The following is an 18,847-nucleotide window of genomic DNA, read 5'->3' as shown; positions in this document are numbered from 1 at the left end:
CTGCCTGTCTTTGCCTAGGGCCCCAAATTTCCTAAATCCGCCCCTGGTTGCTAGCCCACAGCGGCAACTAATAACAAAGATGTCGCAGGCACTGCGTAGTGGAGGAGGAGTTATGTGACCAACCACACAGAGGTGATCCCGGGTACATGGTTGTGCTTGTGCTTTTTTTTTTTTAATTCGCGAAAATCCTCAACAATACCTTTAAGTTGGAAATAGGTCCTTCTGCAAACCTTACTACTAAAGAATGACAGGGAAAATTGCAATTTAAATCCAACACAACATCTTAACCAATTAAGTCGTAAAATGGAGCGTCAATGAGTGAGCAAATAAAAAACAAACACAACAAAATAATTCAAAAACAGGACACAATAAAAATCACACAGCTTACACACTTAAAATGTGTCTAAAATAAATAAAAAAAAAAAACAGCATTACTAAAGTAAAATAATAAAATAATAACAAAGGGCATTCTTATACTAAATCATAGGGTTCTAACAATAATGATAGTTTGGATTTAGTCAGTCTCAGATTTCCAATGGCAAAAAGTGGGCTTTATTTTAACATACCTACATCTATGAATGAAACATTTGCCCATCAGTATAAGACAGTTTTTCTAAATGTTCAAGAGCCTAAGTTTTACTTTCTACACCAAATAATGTTTGTGTCAGATATTGGCGACAATACAATATTCTTAAAGTTAAGCAAGCTTTGGAAATCTGTCCAGAATTAAAAAATTGGCTCCCAAAAACCCTGCTTATCTCCTTGTTTTAGAAAGTTAAGGATTAGAGCTTTAGACATTAAATCTGTGAATTAATCCTTTCTTACGATCCAACATCTGAATCGCTCCCAATACTAAAGAAAATCCTGGATCAGGCATCGATGGAAACATCCAGGGCCAGGTCTATTCAGTCTATTTCTAGAATTAATTCAGGTTGGGTTAAAACTCTTTTAAACAGCAAAGTTGGTAAACTATGGTAAAATGAAGAACACTAGTTGAATACTGTGTCCATGACTTCCTTTTCTGACCTCATGCTAATCTCAAGTTGCCTTTTAAGGATAAAACAATATATTAATGATAAAATTTAATGATAAAATGAATGATATTAATGATAAAATCAGAGCAAACAGATCTGTTGTCACAGCTATCGGTAGGTATTTCAAAAGTCAAACTGCGGGTCAGTTTTCAAACATCCATCAGTTTGATCCTCTCTGTCTCCTTCTGTGTTTTCCTGCTGTTCTTTTCTGCAGGTGGCCCACTGCTGTCTGTCTCCTGCTTTAAGGTGATGGAGGGGGGCGTGGCCTCTCTGTCCTGTCAGTACTCGGTGAATCGGTTCGGGCTGAGTCGGGTCTGCTGGGGTCGAGGCTGCGGGACCTTCTGGTGCAGCAGCATCCTGGTGCAGACGGATGAGAACGGGGTCATCTCCAAGGTCAGCCTCCTCCTCTGGTTCTTCTCTTTCAGGAGCTTAAATGGTTAGAAATGAAGCCCAACATGGACCTGATTCTGACTGGATGAATGCTGCCACCTGCTGGGCAGTTTGGAAATTACTTTTTCAATCGAATATTGAAATACAAAAAAACAAAAACAAAAAAAAACAACACTAAAATAGGATTATTTTCGTTTTTGAGCTTTAAGATTATAATTTAAATCAGCTTCCCTTTTCTACATTTAATTCATATACTTTAAAAAAGTCAGGTCATATAAAGTACTTTTAATATGAAATCATTACATACTGTTCAATAAAGTATAAGTGTTTTTAATTAAGAGAAATTTTCATTTGAATGTGCTTTACTGGAGGCATCCATGTTTGTTTAATGCATCTTATACCTGCTACAGGTGTAACACAGAGGCTGTTCAGCAAACACCTGGTGCTAAGGAGCCGGAGGTATTGCTCTAATTGCTTAAGAGTCAGAAGTGGAAGCAAATTATCAAACCAACAACGTCGTCTCGTTACCTAAAAGTTAAAATAAATGGGTTATTTACAGAATTAAACATAGGCTGCCATGACTTATAACTCCTCTCCTGCTGTTGTGGTATTGAAGGATGTAATCAGTTTTAACACACCAAGCATCTCTTTATGACGAGAAAACGGCTTTTGTTATCTTTAGATAATGAGAAAATTAACTTGTTTTTTCGAGAAAACATCCGTTAAAAACTATCTGAGGGACACAACAGCTCTCAGCTTCCGTACTTTACTTTTGTGTATAAGTTAACTTTATATCTGGTTATTTTATATACTGCTTAAATACAGCAAGCAGTAAATATTATCACTGGAGGTACTGGGTTTATAAGCTTTATGTAAAAAAGAAAACAGGTTTGGAAAAGAGTTTCTTCTGTTTGGATTAATGTGTTTCCATCAAATTATTCATTTGTTTTAATTATTTCATTATAGACTTTAAAACATCAGAATTTAAAATAACTTAACCGTTGGCTTTGTGTTCCTCCATCATTTTAAACAGTAAATCACGTTATTTTACTCATAAACCTTTTTACCAAATCCTTTACTTTTATTGAGTTAAATCCTGATGAAGCAGTGCTGCTCTGACCTCAGTACAGGATCATAAATATAAGTACTATATCATGTATTTACATCTATCCTGCAGAATCTGTGTCATTAAAAGGGAGTGTAAAATCACAGGAATGAGTGAAGCTGAACGTGTTTATTGATCCTCTAAAATAAAAGGTTCAAAACATCACCTTCACATTGGTACGATGTGAGCAAATATTATTTAGAAAGCCTTGGTTTGTATTTTTTTAGCTGAATTCATAGTAAAACAGTTAAATATAAATGACAAATGTAGCAGCAGTAGAAGGAAATCTCTCTCTTTGTGGATGGTTCTTGATAAATCCTGGTTTTATGAGTATACTTCANGGTTCTTGATAAATCCTGGTTTTATGAGTATACTTCATCCACAGTCACATGTCCTGGGTTACAGATATAGAAAAGTGTCTTTATGTGAGCAGGAGTTCTACTGACACACAGCAGGAGTCCACTTGTGCAAAACCAGAAAGGTAGACCATACAACTTCTGTATTCAGCATCCAGGGCAGATTTATTTTCTGCAGAACAGATGTACTGAACCTTCAGCTTTCTTATATCAGATATGGAAGTGAACGTTTAACACAACTCAACAGCACCCCCTTGTGGTGGGGAACAGACAGTACAGTACAGTACAGTACAGTACAGTACAGTACAGAATGCATTTAATCAGTCATACACTTATGTTAACACTTTATGTGCCTGTTTGATTTAAACCACCAGCACACCTACTGATTCTTACACGTATTTGCATGTTTTTTACAAAGTGATCTAATGATGAAGCAAACGCTGATGTGTTGGTGGATACACCTCCATCTTGAGAGGGTTAATAGTTTTCCTTTAACTGCAGCAAAGGAAATATTTCCCCCCCGTTTTTGATAACATTTGCTGCTCTTTAGAAAGAACCCGATGTCTCCTGTTTTTTTTAGGTATCAACAAGTCTGCAGTTGTAATCATTAATCTTTACCAATAAACCCCAAAAGGAAGTTTTCAGCCTGGTCTTAGAATACAAAGAAGGTTCCACAGGAGAGAAGACTGATCGCCTAAAGATCTGCCTCCTATTCTACCTTCAGAGCCTCTATGAACCAGCAGGAAACCTGCAGTCAGGCAGCAAAGAGCTGTTAGGATCAGAAAGGAACAAAAAGAGCTCAAATTTTGTGTATTTATAAAATGAATTTCAAGTATTAAACTCAGTGGCTGTTTCCCAATTTAAAAGAAAGCAAATACGGACAAAAATACAGGAAACTGAGCATGTAGCATAAAGATGGGTCAACTGGAACAGAAGCGTTCGCGTGATGACATCACATTCAAAGCTAGTCTGGAGCTGCATTTAATCTCCTGTTATTAATAATCTCTAGATAATAATAATAAATTCTTACTTTTTTCATTTAGTGGGGGAATAAAAAATAATTCACACACAGCAATGCAGAGAGAGGTGGGCTAACGTTAGCCCCGGCTGCGGTTAGCGTCAGAGGTCCGCTGGTTGCCGTGATCCTCTCAAATATCGGAACTTCTTTTTAAATTACGCACTTAATCTGTAAATGGGCCATATAGAGATGCTTAAAAGTATTACATTATTGGCTCAAATGATCTTAAAACGTTCTTTTATAGAGAACGTTTAACTTAACACTCTGAGCTCTGTGAGCGCTAACTTTGAAGCTGCTGCTACCGCGGTGCATGCTGGGAAAGCTGTCAATCTTGAGAACAGATAAGTCTCCTCTGATGCATTCTGGGTAAGGAGAGAGGGGCGAGAGCAACATCGGGGACTTTGTCTGTTCTCAGTCTGCCGTTCTTGTGAATTGTAACAGTACTAGGGCTGAGGATGATGGCGTTTCACGAGCACATGAGAACGCACAAACACACATATAGAGGAATGGCCAAAGTCTAAAAAATGTATTAAACATGGATAATACTGGCTGGGTCCAGTTCTGAAAGGTCCAAATAATCTTATAAATCATCAACAGAACATGTTAAAGGGGAGAAAACACAGAAAGTCTGAGGAAAAGAGGAACAGAACAGAAATGGATGTAGGTTCTCAGGAGACCAGCTCTGCGCAGCCAGACAGCAGGACATGTCGTCTGGGGACAGGAAAGTCTGATTCAGAGAAAACATCAAGATTATTCAGAGTAAAGGTCCAAAGCTTGAGATCTGCGATGGAAAGGGGAACTTTGGATGCGCGGTTGGGTCAGAGGAGGGTAGGAGACTTTAGAAGGACATCCAGGAGTCGTCTTCATCGTGGGAGCTTTATGGTTTGTTGAGGATGTCCTGAGAGTGTGTGAGCGTCACTGAGTGTGACTGTCCTGCTGAAGAACTGATCTGGGAATATTTGGAGGATAATAAGATAGAATCAGAGCAGAATTCATCTAAAAAAGTGAAGCAGTTTTTGTCCTTAACAAAGGGCTGGATTGATTTCTTTGTTTCTGCAGCTAATGTAGGTTTTAGGTTCACCATCGTCTCCTGAATACTTTCATTCTAATCAGCAGTCGAAAAAAAGAAGGGGGGTGGTGGATTTTTTTTATTTTTATGGAAGCATAAATAGCCTAATTAATATATTCTATTAACCCAAAGCAATATGCATGTTCTGGTTGTTACATGTCAGGTTTGCCGGTCATTGACCTTGACCAAGGTACCTTCCAGTAGAGCTGCAGTCAGTCCCTAGACTGGCATGGCTCACGGCCAGAGCTACTTACAGACTTAGGGACTCATTTCCCACTGGGATCAGCTTTATAGTCATGGTAGAACACTTCTTTGATTTTACTTTGGAACAAAACCTCATAAAACATTGCAAAGGAATATCTGAATCTTTTCAAGTCAATTTTTTTCTTTAATTCAAATTCAATTAATCAACTAGAAACAGCTGAATTTATTTTCAAAATCTGAAAAAAAAAAACTGCTTACAAATTCAAATACATTAGAATTAGCCTCAAATGAATAGCCTATATAAAATCTAATGATTTTACTCACCTTTCAAATATTCATTTAGAGTATTTATTTTATAAAATAGACTGTTTATCAGAAAACCAGTATTGCTTTAACTGAAGCTATTGACCATTGATCAGATGACAGGCATTCTGCAAGTCACACGAGGGACCTTGCAGTCAGATGTCAACATTTAATTCATTTATGACCATTGGCCAGACATAAACATCATATTTATATATATTCTATAATGTGTCTGTTATGTCTTGTCCTCTCAATTCAGAGGGCCCCATCCCTGTCTTTGCCAAGGGCCCCAAATTTCTTAAATCCGCCCCTACTTTGATCCTCCTGGTTTTCTCTGTCATGCCCAGAATGACCTTCCCTAAACTCCCGCCCATTGATGAGAAAACGGATTGAAATATGAACGAAAAGACAATTTTTAAACATGTTTTTAATGTTTTCATATTTCTTATCCATGGATGCCTTAAAATTGATAGTTTTGGTGGACAGATAAATTGGAATTAATAGGATTTTACTTGTATGTTTCAGTCGATGTGCTTCAGTCAGTGTGCGATGAATACATTCTCTGCTCAGTGGATGCTAATTCCTCATTTTGCTATCAGCACCATTCTAGATCATTTCTGACACTGTTTGTTAAACTTAGAACCTGCTGAACATTCCCTCCCCTCCTTATTTTCACATTTATTGTCCCAGACTTATAAAATTCATACCACAATCACAGAGAGCAGGTATAATTATGTGGAGAAACTTGCATGATTGTAAACACATTACTTCTCAAACTAGGCAGGGGAGGGAGATCTGGGCCACTTAGAACCTGGAACCTGCGGAAGATTCCCTCCCCTCCTTATATTCACAGTCCCTGAAATCGCGCCGTCTTTCCCACTCGGCCGTGATGCTGATCAGAACAGCATCACCTGCTCTCCCTCATTTTTATCAATATGTGGACTTTGCAACTCGGGGTGAAAACATTTTAGACTTGATTTACTCTAATATGAAAGATGCATTCAGAGCATCCCCCCGCCCCAACCTCGGTTCATCAGATCAGTCATGCTTATCCCTGCATATAAGCCCCAGCTGATCAGGGCTAAACCCACAGTTAAAGAGTTCTGAGTCTGGTCTGAGGGTGCCATGGAAACACTCAAAGACTGTTTTGAATGCTCTGACTGGAACATCTTTAAGGCTGCAGCAACATAACCAGACTCCGCCAGATAGATTTGCTCCGCTTATCCATTTGGAAACCTTCCGTTGAAGTAATTTTGGGAAGGGGCGAAAATACTGGTTAGCTGATTGGCCTATGTTGGTGATAGACGGGCCAAATAAACCAATCAGATCAACGAAGCATATGACGTACTAACAGAGCGACGACGAAAACACAACCACAAGCCAGGCACAAGCCAATTGAGAGATCAAACTCTTGCCGAAACCAGTTGGGAGAAGAGCAAAAACATACTTTCCTCTGAGAAAAGCCTCCTGAGCAGTGTTTTGCTCTTCTTTCAGTGAAGAAATATAGTGTAATTCCGATAAAACTTGCTCGATAGCCACGCTAACGCTAGTTTCGTCGGCTGAAGCCGCCATGTTCTTTAGACTGAACTGTCGCGCTTCTCGTTGCGTCACACCTCAACCTGCCTCAAAGCCAACGCTGATTGGACGTTCGTTTGGTGAACGGCTCCAAATTTTCTTTAACGGAGAGTCTCCAGACTGATCTGCGAGTGAAACCTTGAAAGCTCGCGAGATCAGAATGTTCTCATGAGGCTAGCAGCAACATATGACAACTTGTTAAATATTGATGAGTATGCTATGACTGTGTCATAGCATACTCATCAATATTGCTTTATTCATCTCCATTAAAGTTATAGTGGAGGATGTTCTTTTTCCAGGTAGATCATCAAAATAAGTGTCATTCATTCTGGCGTTATATTTACATAAGGCTATCCTATGTTTAAAGTGGAGAGGGCGGATCTTTTCAAAATTTCGCAAAAAATCCTCCTCTATACCTTTAACACAGAAAATAGCTGTGAGGAAAAAGGAGCTAGAGAGGCAGAGGAACTGAGATGGAAACACTGTTGTTCCGCATTAGGTGTTGCTGCTCGTAGCCTATGAGGCAGCATGTCGTCTCCTGACTGGTTCATTAAGTACTTTCCTCATACAAATTTACCATTTGACTTTTTGGAAATTCTTCCCTCTTTCTTATTAAAAAAAAAGACAGATGCCTTACGTAACTGAAGCCTGACCTTTAAGAGCAAAATGCGAATGAAAGAGGTGAATTCTGTACAGGCACACTTATTTTTTACCAACTTGCACCAATCTATTTTTAGGGGCAGTTGTGAGTAAAACTCTCGCACTATCCTGAATATATTATAACTAGTTAAACCCCACAGTTAGTAATCTGAACCCAACCTTGACGCTGCAGGCTGACGACAGGTACCGGCTCACGGGGGACGTCCTGGATGGACAGATGGACCTGGACATCCTCAATGTGAGGCGGACAGACAGCGGGCCGTACTGCTGCAGGGTCGACGTAGACGGCCTGTTTAACGACAAGAAGGTGATCATGAACCTCAGAGTGGTCAAAGGTGAACTCTGCTATATATTTCATTATTTTACTTATCATTTATGAATTCCTATATTGGTTATGAATTTCTAATTTCATGTTTGAACCAATTAGTCTCTAAAGCTGTCATTAAATGTCTAAGTAAATATTTTGGAGAAAACAATATGTTTCCACCTGGTTTTGAATGAATAATCCAATCCAATAAATATATGTCCCCATTAGTGGCATTCTGCTTGATTTGATGAAGGCACTATCAACCTTTCTTTCAGTAAAACTGTCCAGCTTTCAGCAAAAAACCAACAGGATGGTTTGGAGTATGATGGAGGCTAAAGGCTGATTTATACTCAGTAACCTGGTCGTCTGCATGTCTGTCGCAGTGAACGCAGAAATGCCCCGCCCCCTCCACAGAAACTCTGCTGCACCTCTCCAAAATTGTAGGTGACCACAGACAGTGGTCAGAGAGGAGGCCTCTGATTGGTCAAATCTACATCCACTCTACACTATGCGTATTTCCTGTTTGGTGCCTTACCGGCATGTTTTGTTTGTGTGACCCCCATTGTGGAAAACGACTCGTGAAAATGGACCAGCTAGAAGAGCGAGGTGCACGAGAACCATGGGACCCTTTTTCCACCTGGATCCCCGCTCTTTTTCGCCCTCATGTCCCTCCGTTGTCACACAAACTTGCCCCCACTTCCTCACTGCATCGACCATATCTAGACCCACAGCTAGTTCCTGATTGTCCCTCTTGCGTTGTGGCGTGGAATAACATAGTGCAGACCACACTTCAATACTGGTCATAAGGGGTGTAAATAATAATGATTTTGTATCGATGCATCGATCCAACAGCCGACTATCGGAAGCATCGACATGTTCACATGAGTAACGATTCATGTTTTGTTTTGTTTTTTCCTCCGGTCTATTTTTATCCATTTGCTCCTGGACGTAATTCCGACTCCCGTCCTGCGGTGGTGCTAAACCTATTTTGCCCTCCTACCTCGCTTCCTTTAGCCACTACCCTTTTTCCACTTGCAGTATTTTTTGAGGCTAGGCCTTTCAGAATCTATAACACCGAGGCGTGATTATTTTTCAATGAATGAGGTTTTCTTAGGCCTAGGTGGAGTACAACTTTGCTACTTGTGTTAATTGCATAACGATATTACAGCTTTCATTGATTTATTTTAAATTTGAAACATTGTCTAGTGTGTAACATAAAAAAAACAACCAAAAATTGAATCGAAAATAATCGAATGGGTCAGGAAAATGATACTGAATCGAATCGCCATGATGAGTGTGATTTGCACCCTTATTGGACATAAATCAAAAATATCTGTGACAAGCTCACTGCGACACACTGCTGTTGGAGTATAACCAGCCCTTAACCCTTCCTTCTCCTTCATGCTCTAAGCCCAAAAGATGACTCTACCTGCTGGTGGATCCAAAGCTGTAAACATACTGAATTTATTACCTGTACCATTATGACTAGAGGAGGCGAAGGAGTTACTAAACATCTGAGCTACACGGCAGGACAGAGGAGGCGACACTGAAGAAGCAATAGGACAAAGGGCTGCTAAGCTGAGCTAGGCTACGCTAGCTGAGAAAACCCCAGTGAAACTTGAAAGATCTTAAAATGCATCAACAGAGAATCTGTACTTTAAGGCTCTCTGTGTTAGAACCTCTCAGAGAAATCTGTAAATGGATCCAGTTTGGATCCAGTGTTCCATCTACCAACACTGATGGATGTCTGCTTTCTTTAGCTCCATCCACCAATCCTCCTCGGAAAACTACAACCACAGCCATGACAACAGCCAGAGCCACCGAGCCGAGGCTCGCTGAGCTCTCCACAGAGCCGACAACCACAGGTTTGTAGATCCCTGCTGAAGGCGACTGAGAAGAACCGGTAAGAACCTGGGGATGGTGACCCTTTTCTCTCCATGCAGTAAACTGGAGAACCCTGCAGTCGTCTCAGCGGGTCCCTCTGAGGAGCAACTCCACTCAGCTGCGCTCTGACGCCATCACTGTGAGGGTCCACATCCTCTCTACCTAAATGTCCTGCAGCAAACCTGAAGAACCTGACTGTGAACTGATCCACTTCTGTCCTGTTTGACTTTCAGGCGGATGATCCTCTACCTTCGCTGTCTCTTCACATCAATGCTCCCGTCCTATCGCTGTCCCTCAGCGTTCTGCTGGTCATCGCTGCTGTTTTCCTCTTCCTGGCCTTTAAACGTATGTCAGGAACCAGTTTTACGTTTGATTATTTTCTCATTTTACAGTAGAATATACAACATTCTGCATGTTCTGATGAAACCATTAGTTTCTGAATGTGTCCCCCTAAGCAGCAGCACATTCTTGCATCCATTAAGCCGGGCATACACTGTGCGATTTATTCCAATGGTCTCACGCAGCTACAGCTCACACTGTACGACGAGACGGCAGGGTTTAGAAGTTCTCAGCTCACGATGTATGTTCCTAACCCGGGCGTACACTGTACAATTTTTTGCCCTTTTCAGGCCGACTTTCCAGTCGCACAAGAATTTTTCGATTGGCCCCGACTTTCAGTCTGATCGCCCGCCATGCGTTGTGTAGTGTACAGTGGGTAACGAGGGGGCGATCAGCCTCTCACGACCACCTCCCGATCAGGAATCATGACGTCAGGAGAAAATCAAACATGTTTGAAATTCAGTCAGCCGTCGTCGGTGAAATCTCTCAGTACGCAAACAAGGATTCTCCTGCTTCTTCTTCCTCTGATGATACTGTAAAATTGACAGACTGAGTAGCCTCTTTTGCTCAGACATGTCTTTGTCTAAATGCGTTCAGCAGACAACATTGCACAATTTGCCAAGGCAGCGCGTTTCTCTCTGGTGAGCCTCATACTCCTTTAGCTTCCTGATAGACGAGTCCGAGTAGCGCCATCTCACTACGGAGTCCAGCGTGGTTTTTAGACGTACAGTGTGAGCAGGTAGATCGCATCAGAGCGTCGGGTCGCACAGTGTGAGAACATACTTTGTGAGCTGTGAACTCACATTGTATGATGAAACCATGCGGTTTTGTCGTACAATGTTAGCTGTAGCTGCTGCAGTAATTGAAACAAATCGCACAAGGTATGCCCGGTCGACACTGCGACCCAACGCTCTAATGCAAACTACCTGCTCACACCATACGCCCAAAAAACACTTCTGACTCAGCTCCGCAGTGAGATGGCACTACTCGGACTCCTATATCAGGGAGTCAAATGAGTAGAAGTGGAATATGAAGCTCACTAGAGTGAAACGCTACCTTGGCAATCTTGCAATCTTGTGTGCTGAAAGCCCTAAAGAAAAGGCGATGACGTATTTGGACAAAGACATGGCTGAGCAAACATGGCTACTACGGTCTGTCGATTTTAAAGAAATAACTCAATTTCACTAGCACCCCCGCCATGCTTCTTTGTTTACATCTAAGAGGAAGAAGAAAAAGAAGAAGAATCCTTGTTTGCGCACTGAGCAATTTGCCCACGACGGCCGACCGAATTTCAAAGATGTTTGATTTTCTCACGACCTCACGATTCCTGATTGGGAGGTGATCGTGAGAGGCTGATCCACCCTTGTTACCTCCTGTACACTACACAATGCAAGAAGCACGATCAGGCTGAAAGTCTGCCTGATCTAAAAATTCTTGCACGACTGGAAAGTCGGCCCGAAAAGGGCACTAAATCGTAAAGTTAGACCTTTCAGTGGGAAGTTAAACTGGTCTCAATGCTTCCTTAGCAGCAGGACCACCAGAGCAGCACGTTTATCACCAGCTGAGGGTGGGCTCATTAAGGAAAGGAAACATAAAAATGTTTTTGCTGTTTTATAAACTGTTATTTGAAAAATACCAAGTGGCGCCCTTTGACTCTACTTTGGTTTTTAATCCAGGTGGGATCTACAGAGGAGCTTTAAAGACACCCTGGTGAGTAATCTCTAGTAATCAGACTAATTCCTAGTGATTCATTAGGTAGTGTCCGTGTCTTGGGTTCCTCTAATTATTCATTAGAATCAACCAGTGTCTGACCTGCCATGTGATCAGTGTTCTCTTTCTCCTTCAGTTTGTCCTCTGATGAACCTCCTCACATTATCTATGAGATCCGCATGAGAAGACCCGTTCAGGAGAACATCTACACCTTGGACTAGAGTGCTGAGAGACAGCAGACAGACTGTCCTGATCCAGCATGGACTTCTTCGTATCTCATCAGAAAACCATTCTTCTGTGGTGTGGTGATAAAACCCATGTGCAAAAACAAGCCAACTCCTAAAAACCCTGGTAGACAATCCACCAGAGGTCCAGAGGACTGATTTGTGAGCCCAGGATTTTATATGAGAAACTCTGGCGTATTGGATTGTAATCTTTAAGGCTGTGATCAAGACTAAAGAAAAGATGTTAAATCATTTACCCAACCTGAGCTGAAACAGAGCTTTACTTTGTTGTTTACATTCTGTAAATCGTTGTTTTTTTATTAAAAGTAAGGCTGATCACTATGACACTACTGGCAGGAAAAATAACAAAATGTACCTATGCTGCATTCGCTGATATGTTATAAAGGCTTATATCAATACTTTTGCTGAACTTAGTGTTTGTTTTATAGGGAGTTTTTCCTCTCCACTGTTCCTGCAAGCATGCTTAGTATGAGGGATTGCCTTCGAGTCAATGAGTCGATGCAATCAACTGGTTTTCCTTAGATAGAAAACTTTGAATCAATTTGACTGTATGATCTGTTGAACTGTAAAGTGCCTTGAGATGACGTGTTGTGAATTGGCGCTATAGAAATAAACTGAATTGAATTGTAATTTATACCAGTTATTCTTTCAGTTTTACTGAATATTAAAAGTAATAATTAAAAAATCGAATTGCTCGAAGATTGGCATCTTTCACTCAGTAGATTCTACAATACACCTAATAGGATGATCACTACGGATCAATAAACATGCATACAATAAACAAACTCTTATGGCCAAAATGTTTTTAAATGAAAGCCTCTGGGATTCTACAACACCTCTTAGACCAGCGGTTCTCAACCTTTTTCAGTCACAACCCCCAATATAACATACAATGCTGTTCATGAGCCCCCATCCCAATACCCAATCAGTATACTTATATGTCGCATTTACATAATCAGACAAGCACTTATTCACTCACTTAAGCTTAGTCTTTTTTATCATTTAATTGTAGCTAAATCCCATCATTTTGCAGTTAAAATGCAAACAAATAATCCAGACTTTATTTTCTTTTTGCTAACTAATAAGATAACAGCCTGTGCTAAACTTTAATGCTACGTTCAGACCAGACTGCGCTGCAAGAGCAGCAAAAACGAGCGTGCTGCTTCATTTTTGATGCTTGTACAAGTTTAGTTCTGGCGCGCAGCTGAAGCATCTTTGCTGCTCTGGCTGTGAGGTTGAAAAGTGGTTCTGGGCGGAGCTACCCTATCCTTTTTTCGTCTGTAACAATGGCAGCTATATTTGCTGTGATCAGTGGGTAAAAAGTAGTTTTAATTTGTATTTAAGTGAGAAAGTCCACCTGAAACTTCATCTGTGCTGTCAGTTCATATAGATTACCGTCCTGCCTTCAAATATTATTTGCTGCGTTTGCGCGTTCCGCATGTCAGATGCTCAGAAGCTCAAGACGTGCAGCTTCAGCTGTGGGATGTTTTGCTGCACCTCGATGCGCGTCAACTATTGACTTTGCATGTAAACTAGCGGCTCCCCCTGCTGTTTTAGGGGTGAACGTAGCATAACCAAACAGCCTAGAAAATAGCCTGTGTTTAAGAAGTCAGTAGTAAAGGAGCACAACAGGGTACTCGCATCTTATCTTTGGAGGTTTAATACAAAATGTTTGCAAAAATATTATCAGGGCTAACTTTATGTTCTCTGTCTGATAGGAGTAATGGAAGAAAAAACAATCCTCCCCGTCGGGGAATCGAACCCCGGTCTCCCGCGTGACAGGCGGGGATACTCACCACTATACTAACGAGGAGTGATGTAGTAATCCTAGAGCCATGTGAGCTGTTTGTTCTAGCAGTGTTTGTCTAGCTGCGCATGCGTTTACCCAAAGAGCCCTGAACAGTTTCCCATTCATTTTCTATGGTAGTCCTAATCCAATACGGATGTAATACATTATATTACCACCACGTGATTTGGCGCTGTTTCATCTTATTTAGTGGCAAAGACAGAATACTGTATTTACCAAGGAGCATTTTTGGAAACACAAATGCAACACAGATCTATTTAATGGATCCATGACATTTAAAAAATATTTTTGTTGTGAATGATGGATGACAAATAAAATATGGATCATTTTAACACTTGTGAGGGCATCATTTTTTAGTTGTTGATTTCACAATCCACTGCCATAAAAGAGGTATCTGTTTGTAAAATTAATTTCTTGAACTAAAGCCAAATATATTGTGTTGATTTCTAGTAAAGTAAAATAATGTAATAACTCCAGTTTTCAAGACACACAAAGAAATTAGATCTTTAAAAAAGATGTATTACATACATTATTGGAGGTCTCAAACCTATCCTATGACCTTTAACTACTTCATCATACTTTCAGCTAGAAACACCATTCAACTTTTAAAATCTTTCCGCATCTTTCTGCTATCACTGTTTAACTCTGCTTTTTGCTAATTTTTATTTTATTTTTTGCTAACCAAAATTGTTGAAATCGGTTGAAAACTGCATGATTAGTTAAAGTCAGAAAAATTAAAAGAGCAAAACAATAAGTGGGAATTCATAAGCATTCCCGCTTATTGTTGATTATACTTGTTGTTTATACTTGATTATGTAACTTGATGTTATATGTATCACTGCTCATTAGTAAAGTGGTGATTATCACCGCGTTCTCACGTTTTTTAGTAGTGTATCTGCTGTGGTTTTTGCAGTCCCTGACTTGTTCATCCTTCAGCGTTTCCGTAGTGTAGTGGTTATCACGTTCGCCTAACACGCGAAAGGTCCCCGGTTCGAAACCGGGCGGAAACAATATTATTTTTCATGTCTCTACTGAATGAGGCTCCCCACCAGTTAGACATCAATCAGGAAAAATGCAGAACAACTTTTAGACCGAAGAAGAGAGAAGAAACTGTAAAGCTGCATAAGGAGGGGCATACATTCTAAGATATTTTCAGTGGTTCTACTCAGCTGCAGCTCAACACAAACACAAAAACCACACGTCGGACTCAGCGCCGGGAGATGGCGCTGGTGGTATTCATCAAACACATTGGTAAAAGTCCCACGTGACTAAAAACATGTTTCCGCCCGGTTTCGAACCGGGGACCTTTCGCGTGTGAGGCGAACGTGATAACCACTACACTACGGAAACCTTGATAGGGCTTCGGTCCATTGTACATCGGCCGAACGGGTTATTTACATGCTCTGACATGCTGTTGTGTGCAACACATACATGGAACGCTCACAACTGATTATTGCTGTCAACGGTACTGTATTGTTTGGACTTTTATACATCCGGAAAATACTCATCTGTCTGCTAATACCAAAACAGATACCATCAATCCGGACGTGGATTAATGCTGAACTACCGGCCAACCCATACGCATAAAAGGACACACAAGGCCATGTAAATACTCGGGTGGGATTGAAGTCGGAGCATGGCCGTTTCCGTAGTGTAGTGGTTATCACGTTCGCCTAACACGCGAAAGGTCCCCGGTTCGAAACCGGGCGGAAACATCACTTTTTATCCGTTTGGTACGAACTTATCAGGCTAATATGCTGATCACCGCGGTCTAAAACTATTTTCGAACAGAGCACATCTTTAGAGGGTAATAACGCACGGAAGACAACTGTAGGAAAAAGAGAAAAAGCAAAAATGGACATCTCAAATTTGTATCAGCAAAATTCATTTAGTGGTCCAAGTTAAAGCTAAATAAAGTCATAAAAAAAAAAAAACATTTCAACATGCGTTAATGACTCCAATAGACAGAAGAAAAATTGTTTCCGCCCGGTTTCGAACCGGGGACCTTTCGCGTGTGAGGCGAACGTGATAACCACTACACTACGGAAACCGCCATGCTCCTGCCATCTCTTCATAAAACAAAATCACCGCATTTTACTGCCAAGGCAGCGCGTTTCTCTCTGGTGAGCCTCATACTCCTTTAGCTTCCTGATAGACGAGTCCGAGTGCATGCTCTTGCGAGCCCTTCATAAAACAAAAGCGCCGCACTTTACTGCCAATAATATACGTAGCGTATCTACACTGCTTTCCTGTGCAGATTGCATTTACATTTAACTGAATAAATGAAAGAGTCCCGTTAAAAACGATTGAAATAACAAAAAACGACCAACTACAACCGGCCTACCACCAACCGGTGCATAAAATATTAAATATATTTATTTTTATAATAAAACTTCACCAACACATCATCCATATTTAGATATAATGTTATTTTTTCCATAACTACTTTCTCTAATAATAAAAACTTGTGACGCGTAAACTTGCTTAACTTTGTGCTTTAACTGCTGCACCGAATTTAGCATCCTGCTCTTTTTTATCGAACACACGATAAAACACTTCCGTAATTTTCTTATTCTTACCGTTTTATCCGTCGGTTTACAGTAAAATTATCCAACTCCTCTTTATTCCAGGTTATCGAAAAACATTTGGGGTTTTTAAGCGAAGTAACAGTTAATCTTCAAAGACACGCGCATTGATTGGCATATTTTTTGGTACTTCGGCCTTGTGTTAGTCCGCACAGTGGGCCTGAGGTCACGGTCAGTTTATAAAACAAAATCTTCCTAAGCTCGTTTCTTGAACTCATTCCCTTTCCTAAACCCCGCCCCTTCGCTTTATGGAAATATATAATAATTTTAAGTGATATGCGAAGGAGGCAGGACCGCGAACAAAACAAAATCTAACAAAAACTAGATCCCCCAAAAATCTAGCTTGTAAAATTCAATTTTAAATGTTTTTTTCGCTACATTTTGTTTTTGATTTTTTTTTTGCATTATCATTCACACATATACTATTCCAAAAGCATATAAAAACTTTAAGTAAACAGTATAATAAAAATAAATATAAACATCCTACGAGATAAAACCAGGGCCTCTGGAAGAACTTTTGAACAAGAGGTGCTGTGAAAATGTATTTTTATTTTTTGGACAATAGACCTATGAGCCTATATACCTATTTAAAATAAAATAAAAATAAGTAAGTAAATAGATTCAGTTCTTTATTTTCATATAATTTGGTCCATTGGCATAAACCTCACTGTGTTTATGTCACATGTGACTCTATTAGCTTCAAAATAATTTTAAACAAACCACAAGGAAATAATTTTATTATTATTATATTTAATCGTTATTGAACAGTTCTCCACATCAATTACACAAAGAGCTCAAGATCAAAACAACACTAAAATACTATGGTTACGTTAAACTGCACAAATAGATATGAAAACATCATGCTCTTTAGACCGAATTTTTTCAAAGCATCAAAAATATGTAGGCTAGTGCAATAAAATTTGTTAACATTTACACAGGTGTTAATGTGTTTGGCACCATATGTAAGATTATTATTAGCTTTCATTTGGTACCACTAACACTATAGCATAGATCTCTGGAAAGCTACAAGGGAAAAAAGGACATAACCAGGAGAAGGGGGTGCTTCAGGAGCTGGAGGCAGTAGTAGCAGCTCAACAACAACTGATGGGATGAAGCCCAGGCAGCAGTCCCCTAATGCTCCAGCATCAGATCCTCTTCCACCAGGATATAAAATCCCATTTGGATGCTAAGATCCTATCCAGATCTGTCTGACATCACTGCTGCCAAGCAAACATGAAACAGGTGCCTTCCATAACTAGATATAGTGACTTAATATCGCAATGTTTTTTGTTTTTTTTATCACTGTGGCTTACATTATCAATGCTGCACTCTAAAAAATGAAATTGTCTAGAGTACTGTTCTAAACAAAATTTCTTTCTGTTTAAACGTCTGTATACAAAATAGCAAAATAAATCAGTCCAAGTCTAAATTTTGCAGCATTTTTGACAAACATCAACAATAAAACTACATGGCTCTCGAGGCAGGTATAGCCAAGGCACGATCAAAGTAACTGGTATATTTTAGTAATTCAGATCTTGGAGAATGGGAATCAGTTTGCATGAGTTTGATGAAAAAGGTCTTATTTGAAGAGGTCTAATGCTCTTACTTTGAGCTACAGGCAGGGTGGCCTGCCTGGTTACAGGGGTCCAAATGTTGAGGTGCGCTCTGAGGTCGTAGAGATAAAGTCTCTCATGAACGGATGAATGCAAAATGTGTTTCTGTGCCATATTTCCTCCTCGTTTCTGTCATTAAACTGTGTACATTTACTATTCTGCTGCCACGAGCAGGATACTTCTTTACTAGGTGACCACTAGCTTGCTTGATGTTGCCATGACAACATATCTTCTGTGAACTTGTGTTGATTAGGCCTCAAAACAGTTAATTAAAAATCCAAAGAATTCTTTAGAATTCTTTCCCTAAATATTCATAAGAAATTTGTAAATGGTGCAAAGTATTTCAAATTCATTTTTAAGATCTCCCTCTCGCCACCAGAGGGTGCTGCAGCACCACCCCCCCCTTCCCGTGGCCATGAATAAAACTACAATTTCCATGTAGAATTATTGTTTTTCTTAGTTTCTTAATATTTAAGTTAAGTTTTTGAATAGAAGCAATGAATCTTTTTCAAGTAATTATCTTTAAAATTATTGAAGAATGTTCTTTTCCTACACCCTTTCATATTGTGGACATATTTTTTTTAATATGATTACATTGAATATATATTTTCATCAGAGGAAAATGTTGGACTTTTAACAATAA

General features: G+C 39.9%; 1 protein-coding gene, 1 long non-coding RNA gene and 5 other non-coding genes across 7 annotated transcripts in view; 3 read left to right on the top strand and 4 right to left on the bottom strand.

The window, feature by feature from the left end:
- Positions 1-12,740, top strand: part of LOC107082925 (hepatitis A virus cellular receptor 1 homolog) — a 15,546-nt gene extending 2,806 nt beyond the window's left edge. The window contains exons 2-8 of the mRNA XM_015371822.1: positions 1,249-1,427; positions 7,887-8,049; positions 9,782-9,886; positions 9,965-10,044; positions 10,139-10,250; positions 11,921-11,954; positions 12,091-12,740. Coding sequence (XP_015227308.1) covers positions 1,249-1,427; positions 7,887-8,049; positions 9,782-9,886; positions 9,965-10,044; positions 10,139-10,250; positions 11,921-11,954; positions 12,091-12,175 — 758 coding nt within the window. The 3' untranslated portion in view covers positions 12,176-12,740. The remainder of the gene's footprint in view (positions 1-1,248; positions 1,428-7,886; positions 8,050-9,781; positions 9,887-9,964; positions 10,045-10,138; positions 10,251-11,920; positions 11,955-12,090) is intronic.
- LOC107082926 lies at positions 1,254-16,703 on the bottom strand. The gene is made up of 3 exons (XR_001481161.1): positions 16,586-16,703; positions 7,874-8,003; positions 1,254-1,462 (listed from the first exon to the last, which is right to left on the bottom strand). It is a non-coding gene; the product is annotated as an uncharacterized LOC107082926 (long non-coding RNA).
- Positions 13,941-14,012, bottom strand: trnad-guc. Its single transcript has one exon. It is a non-coding gene; the product is annotated as a tRNA-Asp (tRNA).
- trnav-aac lies at positions 14,944-15,016 on the top strand. The gene has a single exon. It is a non-coding gene; the product is annotated as a tRNA-Val (tRNA).
- On the bottom strand, positions 15,284-15,356 carry trnav-cac. Its single transcript has one exon. It is a non-coding gene; the product is annotated as a tRNA-Val (tRNA).
- trnav-aac lies at positions 15,649-15,721 on the top strand. Its single transcript has one exon. It is a non-coding gene; the product is annotated as a tRNA-Val (tRNA).
- trnav-cac lies at positions 15,984-16,056 on the bottom strand. Its single transcript has one exon. It is a non-coding gene; the product is annotated as a tRNA-Val (tRNA).
- Positions 16,704-18,847: the final 2,144 nt, after the last annotated feature.

The sequence above is a fragment of the Cyprinodon variegatus genome, unplaced genomic scaffold, assembly GCF_000732505.1.
Source record: "Cyprinodon variegatus isolate N-32 unplaced genomic scaffold, C_variegatus-1.0 Scaffold65, whole genome shotgun sequence".
Taxonomy (NCBI): domain Eukaryota; kingdom Metazoa; phylum Chordata; class Actinopteri; order Cyprinodontiformes; family Cyprinodontidae; genus Cyprinodon; species Cyprinodon variegatus.
Note: the sequence above shows the minus strand (reverse complement) of the source record. Positions and strands in the feature narration are given on the sequence as shown.